The sequence below is a fragment of the Bison bison genome, unplaced genomic scaffold, assembly GCF_000754665.1.
Source record: "Bison bison bison isolate TAMUID 2011002044 unplaced genomic scaffold, Bison_UMD1.0 scf7180017864248, whole genome shotgun sequence".
Taxonomy (NCBI): domain Eukaryota; kingdom Metazoa; phylum Chordata; class Mammalia; order Artiodactyla; family Bovidae; genus Bison; species Bison bison.
Genome location: NW_011494820.1, coordinates 1,850,802 through 1,859,631, shown reverse-complemented (window position 1 = coordinate 1,859,631; position 8,830 = coordinate 1,850,802). Strand labels below are relative to the sequence as shown.

General features: G+C 53.3%; 1 protein-coding gene across 1 annotated transcript in view; it reads left to right on the top strand.

Annotated features, from left to right (window-relative positions):
- The first annotated feature begins 4,814 nt into the window (after nt 1–4,814).
- Nucleotides 4,815–8,830, top strand: part of UPF1 (UPF1 regulator of nonsense transcripts homolog (yeast)) — a 79,943-nt gene continuing 75,927 nt past the window's right edge. The window contains exons 1-2 of the mRNA XM_010847300.1: nt 4,815–4,820; nt 4,938–5,037. Of these exons, the coding sequence (XP_010845602.1) occupies nt 4,815–4,820; nt 4,938–5,037 (106 nt within the window). The remainder of the gene's footprint in view (nt 4,821–4,937; nt 5,038–8,830) is intronic.

Below are 8,830 nucleotides of genomic sequence, written 5' to 3'. Positions count from 1 at the left end.
GGAAACTGCCAAGAAGTCTCGGTCTCTGGCACCCAGGACCCTGAGTTTCATATCCCACCTCTGCTGTGCAGCTTCAGACAAGTTGCTTAACGTCTCTGTGCCTCTTTTCTTTCTTTCTTTTTTTTTTTTATGGGGTAGGGGAGGGTACCTTCAAAAGTAGATTTACTTTTAATAATAATGTAGATTTTTACTTCTCCAGTTTAGAGAATGGACTGCAGAGTCGCCTCAGGGGAGAAAGGACTTCACTAGGAACCAACTGGAATTTAACGATGCGGCATTCAATGGGCATTGACTTCTGAGAATGGTTTTACACCACTATTATCTTCAGAATTTTCCAGGGATAACTGTGGCTGGACAAATGACCGCCCTACTTTTTTCTCCTTTCCTCTCACATTTAATGAGAGTTTTGTAGGTAACAGCAAAACAAACCAGTGTCTGTGTTGCATGAAGAGAGACTGCCTACAGGCTCACTATAGAAGTTTACTTCTCTCCCTCAGTCTGTCTGTGTTTCTCTCTGTCTAATGAAGTGAAACATGAAAAGGCCTGAGGTTGTTTGCAGTTTATCAGCAGCACTAAAAATCCAAGTGAAATGAGGACAACGAGAGCCCCAACCTCTGAGGCTCATCATAAAACCCGAATACATGAATCCATGAAAACTACACTCGGCCCTTTTTTTTTGATAGGTGAGAAGTGGATTTATTCAGAGAGAAACACACTCCACAGAGTATGGGCCATCGCTGAGGGTGAATGCCCACTTGGCACTTCTCGATATTGGTGGTTGCTCTCGTCCCCCCTCTACAGATGGGCAGACTGAGGCTCAGCATGGCAGTCTCAGCATGCTTCCTCGATTTGGGGAATGCTCAGAGAGGGAAGGTACACAGCCTTGCTGCAGGGAGAGGGGCCCCTGTGGGTGGGTGGGCAGCAGAGAGCACAGGAAACAGAGCCCTGCCCCCAATTCCTCCTCGTCTGCTTCCAGCTGCCGCCTCAGCTCATCAACAGGAGGCCCTTGTTCAAGCCAGTGACGGCAGGAGGCCGAGGGTGGGGTGTGTTTACCGACTGGCCACCTGGCAGGCAGAGGCCCAGAGGTGCACGGGCCAGTGTGGGAGGGAGGCTACCAGGCAGGGAGGAGCCCCAGCCCCAAAGGGGGAGCCCTGCCTGCAATAGGTGCCCCAAAATGCTTCGCAGACAATAGGGTAAGGTTAAATAACGTCATCCACTGCACAAGCAGATGGGACGATGGTGGTCTCAGCCTCTCAGCCCGGCAGTAGGGGACCTTGGAGGTGGACAAGTGCATACCAGCTGCGGCAGGATGGGCTGGGAAACAGAGCCCCGGAATCAGGGAGACCGCTCTGCCAGGGAATGTTAGTGTTGAGGCCTGAACGGGTGAGCGGGTTCCAGATGGTAAGGAGTATCCAGGGCTGAGAGCAGAGCAGGGATGGAGGCCTCCAGGGTCAGGCGGGGGATGTGCCTGATACGTAGGAGATTCAGTGAGGAGGCAGGTGTGGCTGGAGCAGAGGGTCAAGGGGATGATGGAGGGGAGAAGGCTGGACCACAAGTGATGTGGTGATGGGAGCCTTGTGTAGACACAGCCCTGAGCCATGTTTGGGATCCATGGACCTCTCAACCCCATCTCTTTCTGCCTTCCAGGCCCTGACCTGGACAGTGACTGCTCCCGAGCGCAGTTTCCCCTTTAAGATCGTGCACTCCTTCTTGTCCCACCTGGGTTAGTAGCTCCTCTGGCCTCCAAAGGGCCTCAAGTGTCCATCACAGCACTTACCATGCTACAGGGACACAGATGAATGACATCGCCATGTGACTACGTCCTCCACTGAGCCTCCACTGAGTCCCACTATGTCTCCTGCATTATGAACGTATTAGAATAAATCAATGATGGATGGATGGTGGATGGATTGATAAAGGATAGATGGATGGACAGATGCGATGAATGGATGGATAGATAAATGAATAGTTGGATAGAGGATAACCTGATTGGCTGGATCAGGGGATGGATGGATAGACAATCAGATGAGATGGGTAGATGACGGATGATGGATGGATGGATAGATGACGTCTGGGTGGATGGATGGATAGATGACGGATGGGTGGATGGATGGGTAGATGACAGATGATGGATAGATGGATAGATGACAGCTGGGTGGGTGGATGGGTAGATGATGGCTGGGTGGATGGATGGATAGATGATGGATGGTGGATGGATGGATAGATGATGGATGATGGATGGGTGGATAGATGATGGATGATGGATGGATGGGTAGATGACAGCTGGTGGATGGATGGATAGATGATGGATGGGTGGATGGATGGATAGATGATGGATGGTGGATGGATGGATAGATGACGGATGATGGATGGATGGATAGATGACGGCTGGGTGGATGGATGGGTAGATGACAGCTGGGTGGATGGATGAATAGATGATGGATGGGTGGATGGATGGATAGATGACAGCTGGGTGGATGGACGGATAGATGATGGATGGGTGGATGGATGGATGGATGATGGATGATGGATGGATGGGTAGATGACGGCTGGGTGGATGGACGGATAGATGATGGATGGTGGATGGATGGATAGATGATGGATGGTGGATGGATGGATAGATGATGGATGATGGTGGATGGATAGATGACAGATGATGGATGGATGGGTAGATGACGGATGATGGATGGATGGATAGAAGATGGCTGGGTGGATGGATGGATAAATGACGGCTGGCTGGATGGATGGGTAGATGACAGATGGGTGGATGGATGGATAGATGACAGATGATGGATGGATGGGTAGATGATGGATGGGTGGATGGATGGATAGATGACGGATGGGTGGATGGATGGGTGGACGATGGATGGATGGATAGATAAACAGATAGTTGGATGGAGGATAACCTGACAGGCTGGATCAGGGGATGGATGGATAGTCAGATGAGATGGATAGATGACGGATGGGTGGATGGATGGGGTGACCACATAGGTGGATGTATAGGCAGGCAGATGGGTGGACAGAGGGATAGATGGGTAGGTGGCTGGGTGGATGGATGTTTCACAGACCGATGGGAGGATGGACGGATGGATGGACAGACACCCCTCCTTGGAACCTCTCGAGCTATGTGGCAGCCCCACTCAGAGTCACTGGAGAAGTCAACCCAGAGAGAAGGTGAAACACACAGCAGCTGCCTTTGTCCATTCTCTGCCTCCCTCACCTTTCATATGAGACAAACGCAGCGGGCGCGGCTCCCTCGGGCCACGCTGACTCGCTCCCTCTGAACTTCCTACCCTCGGGTCCTCTCCTCAGGACTCCTGCACAGGCTTTGCCCTCCATCTGGAGCACTCTTCCTTCTGCTCTTCACCTGACTGACCCTTACTTACCCTGACCTAAATGGTACTCCCTCAGGCCAGACCAGGCTGGCCAGCCTGTGTGTCTATTCCCACCCCACGGAGGGGGACTGAGTGTTCAATCAAACCCTCCTGCGTGTGTGTCCGTGCGTGCTCAGTTGTATCTGACTCTTTGCGACCCCATGGACTGTCACCTGCCAGCCTCCTTTGTCCATGGGATTCTCCAGGCAAGAATACTGGAGTGGGTTGCCATGCCCTCCTCCAGGGGGTCTTCCTGACCCAGGGATTGAACCCGAGTCTCTTGCATCTCCTGGTCACAGCCGGATTCTTTACCCACTGAGCCACCTGGGAAGCCCCAAACCCTCCCAGGAATGGCCAAACCACAGCAACTCTTGGGGTAACCTTTGAGAAGTGCATGGAGCCCTCTGGAAAAGGGGTGTGCCGCTGTTGTTGCTGGCCCACAGGGTGCTGGGAGAGGGGTCACTGGAACACCCACTCCATGAGTTTTCCTGACTGTTTCCTGCTGAGTTGAATGACTTACTCTTTTCTAAAGTCAGGAAGTTCCTGTGAATCCAGGCATCCCAGGACCACAGAATGGGAAGCAAAGGACAGGGAGTCACAGAACTAAGGAATGATGTAGTCACAGCACTGTGAGTTAATGGAGCCATGGAACCGCAGCATGCTCAAGCCATGGCACTGTGGGATCCTAGGGCCACAGGACCACAGTGCTAGAAGCCCACAGACTCAGGGAATGTGGCCTCTAGTCAACAGGAGCTCAGAACCATGGGATGGTGGAAGCCACAGAATCTTGGGGGGCCTGAGACACAGCACCCAGAAATCCCACATAGGAGGTGCCATAAGATGGAGTCTCAGAACTGAGCCCATCAGAAACACCGCCTCGGCTCCACCTTCACCTGTTGGCTGGCCAGGGAGGCTCTCAGAGGCCACGGAAGCTCGGAGGCACTCTCTCTCCATCCCTGGGGCAGCCACAGGAGAGAAGGACCACGCCGTCATCAAGGCCTGGAGCCAGCCAGCCGCCAAACACTCAGCGAGTCCCCTGTTGCCAGGGCCAAGTGAGGCTGTCCAGGTGCCGAGAAACAGTGCCAGCCTCCGGCCAGGCGCGCCGGGACGCCGAGTGCTCAGCAGCAAGTGGAAAAAGAATCAACGGGTTCCTTCTACATCCACATCCTCTTAAAAGCCAACAGCAACATGACTCGGGGGGGAGGCTGTACCCTGGCTGCATCGCCTCCGGATGGCGGCGACAGGAAGCAGCCCCCCAGCACTGCTTCTGCCCACGCCAGGAGTCACAGCCCAGCTCGGATTGCACCAGACATATCCGTGCATTAATGAACTCTCCAGGGACTGTTCACCCAGCAGACCTGACACCTGATGCCCAGCATAACGAATCTGTTTTGGAGAGGGGAAACTGAGGCCCAGAGGCGAAGACTGCTGGCCCGGATCATGAGGGTGAGAGCTGAGACCCAGACCCAAGCCTGTTGGATGCTAAGATTGAGCTTGCCACCACCAAAACGGGCTTCCTCTCGGGCTTCCCCAGCCCCATCCTCCTGTTTCTAAATGTGATAGAGCGTGGAAGGCGGGAGCCTGGGCTTCGGCAATTCCTTCCCTTTGCTGAACTCGGATCCTCTTATTCACGGGGCTGCTGTGGGGACGAAACACAATCATAGTGAGTGCTCATTGAACCTGGCACTGCTGTCATGAAAGAACTTTCCCGTGCTTCCATCTTACAGAAAGGGAAGCAGAGGGCCAGGGAGAGGGGATTCCAGCCCTCCCAAGGCCCCAGGCACCTGCAGGGAGGGCAGCTCTCATCATGATGGGGACATGGGTATGAACAAAAACAGCTGATTTTCTGAAACACCAAGTTACAGGGGGAGAAAGCTCATCCCTTGCTGCCTTACCTTAGCATCAGGGTTACCTTCAGGTATGGCTGGATCCAGAACCCCAATTGATGCCTTCAAGATCTGTTTCTGTCAGCTGTCTTCTTCCTCAAAGAATTGTCAAGAAATACACATGACATGGAAGTTATCATTTCAACAAATTTGAAAGCGTACAATTCAGTAGATTTTGATACGCTTGGGGTATCAGGCAATCATCAGCTCTATCTGGTTCCAGAAGAGTTTCATCTTCTCCCCAGAGGAAAACCCGTCCCCAGTATCAGTCACTCCCAATCCCCCTGCCCCCAGCGCCTGGCAGCCACTGCTCTGCTTGCTTTCTCTGTGGACTTGCCTGTTCTAGACATTTCGTATAAATTGAATCACACAACATGTGTCCTTCTGTGTCTGGCTTCCCTCACTCAGCCTGTCTTCAGGGTTCATCCCCGCTGCAGTGAGTATCAGAGTTGCGTTCCTTACTGTGCCAGTGGATGCACGGACCTCATTGTGTTTATCCGTTCACCAGGTGATGGACATTTGGGTGATTTCCACCTTTTGGCGGTTGTGAATAAAGAACCCTGTGAACATGTGTGTGCAACTTTTTGAACACCTGTTTTCAGCTCTCTTGGGTGTATACCTGCGCATGAAGCCGCAGGATCTTATGGTTCTATGATGGGCTGTGTTCACTTTCTGGGGAAGCGCCGCACTCTTTTCCACGGCGGCTGCAACACGTGACACTCCCACCAGCGATGCACAAGGGTTTCCGTTTCTCCGCATTCTTGCCAACACCTGGTTTTTAGATTTTTTTGATTACGGTCATCCTAGCGGGTGTGAGGTGATGTCTGCTTATGGTTCTGATTTGCGTCTCCCTCATCAGCCTTCTTCCTGCTTCTTGGAGTGGCGAAGACAGGTCAGGCTTAAATTTCTCCATCCCCACGATCCAGCAGAAACAGAGCACCTTTCTCCCGCGAGGCCCAGAAGAGATCTTCGGACTGAAGCTTCTTGGCCCAGTTCAGGTTCCTGTCTGTAAAGGCAGGGCTTTGACTGGAGAGGCCAGAGACTGAAGTCATCCTCTCGAGGTGGGGGGAAAGGGTCAGACCCTCCTGGACGCCACCAGAGGTGAACAGTGGAGACTGGACCCCCTCCCTGCCTCCTGCCTCAGTGGCCATCCTGGGATTACAGGCTGTCGGATGCCATCTGAAAGGGAGGTGACCCTGGTAGTGTGCCAAGCCTCCATGCTCTGCCTCCATTTCCAAACGCTGTGTTCAAAGCGCTTCTTGTTACCTTCCGCTTGTGGGGAGGGTGGCGGTCCCAGGTCTGACCCAGGCTTCCCTGGAACCCTGCCACTGGGGGCAGCTCCAGGCCCAGCCCAGGCCCTTCCTTCCTCTGCTGGCCTCTTGACCTCCCCTGGGTACCAGGCAACCTTGAACATCACAAGGAAACAGGCTTTGCCTGGAATGGCTGCCACCAATAGTCTTATTATTTCCAAATGGCTGGCGGGTGGCAGAGGAACCCACGGTCACTGATCTCTCATCCCATCACTCATGCCAAGGCTGCTCACCTGACGTTTGTCTCCCTCACTCCCCCAGCCCCACTGCAAGCCCTGAGGTGTTGAAATGGGGGAAATACAGAATCACAAGGAATCATGAAGATCGGGTTTGTGACCATAATCCAGAGCAGAAAAAGGAAGGAGGCAGGGAACAAACAGAGCCCAGAGAGGGCAAGACATTTGCTCAGGGCCACACAGTAAAGAAGAAGCACATCTGATTTAGTCTTCACCTTTTTTTTCCAACCAGAGGATAATTGTTGTGTTGGTTTCTGCCATACAGCAACTTGAACCGGTCATAACTATACACGGCCTCTTTGTCTTCAGCCTCCTTCCCCCCACCCCCCACCCCACCCTCTCTGTTTTTAAAATTATGTTTTATTGTAGTAAAAACATATAACATGGACTTCCTTGGTGGTCCAATGGTTAGGAATCTGCCTGCCAATGCAGGGGAGACAGGTCTGATCCCTGGTCTGGAAAGAGTCCACGTGCCATGGGGCAACTAAACCCCCAGGCTGCAACTGCGGTGCCTTCTAGCCACAGCTACCGAAGCCCACGTGCTCGAGGGCCCACGTGCCGCAGCTGCTGACGTCTGCGCCCCAGAACCCTGCAAGAGGGGCCACTGCAATGGGAAGCCCACACACCACACCTGGGGAGTAATCCCAGCTCGCCACAGCTAAAGAAAGCCCACGCACAACAATGAAGCCCAAGCACAGCCAAAAATAATAATTAAAAAAAAACACATAACATAAAACTTTCCATTATAATCAGTGTATAGTTCGCTGCCATGAAATGTGTTCAAGTTGTTGGGCAACCATCCCTGCCATCCGTTTCCAGAACACTTTCAGCTTGAAAACCTGAAACTCTGTCCCCATCAAGTAACTCCCCAGCCCCCGCCACTTGTCTCCACATTTTTTTTTTAATAATTGTATTTATTTAATTTAGTTTTGGCAGTGCTGGGTCTTTGCTGCTCCGACGGCCTGATTTCCTCTAGTTGGGTTAGAGTGTGGGCTAGTCTCTAGTTGCGGTGCACGGACTTCTCAGGCAGCGGCTTCTCTGGCTGAGGTTCCCAGGCTCTGGAGCACAGCTCGCAACGGGCTTAGTTGCTCTGTGACATGTGAGATCTTTCGGGACCAGGGATTGAACCTGTGTCTCCTGCATTGGTGGGTGGATTCTTTACCCCTGAGCCACCAGGGAAGCCCCTCTCCCCACTTCTTAAGCCACACTTGAACCACTTCCTCCTAGCAACTGGGATCAGAAGACTGGAAAGCGATTCAACTTGGTTCTCACCCCATCTGATTTTAAGCTGCTGACTTGTGGCCCTGTTCTGGAAGGTTTAGGACTGCTGGGGTCTTGTCCACTGGATGCCAAACTGAGTCGTGAATGGGCTGACCTGAGGAAGTTGTCATGAGGATAATGCTGACTCCCTAAGGTGGGGGCTGTTGTTCTCCTCATTGTAGAGACAGAAAACTGAGGCCCAGGCACGTGACAGCCCACGTCTAGTGAATCTCAAACCCCATCCCGTGGGCCTGGGAGGGCCTCTGGACAGGGTGGGCCTTGGCTGGTCTGAGGGGTTGGTCCCCAGCGCATGGTCCTGGGCAGGACACGTAACTGGTGCTTCAGGAGGCCTTGGAAGTGCAGAGCAATGCCTCCATTTCCGATGGGAAACTGAGTCACCTTTCACGGTCAGAGAAATGTTGGGACCTAGCTTTTTGCCCTCCTGACCCCTGTCACCACTCCTAAACAGGCCCTTGGGCGGGTCTCAGCTCTGTGGGTTGGCGGGGGGCCCGCAGCCTGTTTTTCCACCAGGCGCTTAGGTTGACACCAGGAGGGGTGAGGCCTCAGCGCTGGTGATTATTTTTCTAACCTTTGCAGTTGCAGCCAGAGACACAAAGCTGAAACGCTCTTGCCCCCCACAGCCGACCGGGCCATGGCCAGTGATGCCACACGGAGGCCTGACCCGCTGGAGGCCTGGACGCCAGGCCTCCCCAGACCGCACGGTCTTGGGGCTGCCTCCAACTCCACGTCTGGATTTCTCGACT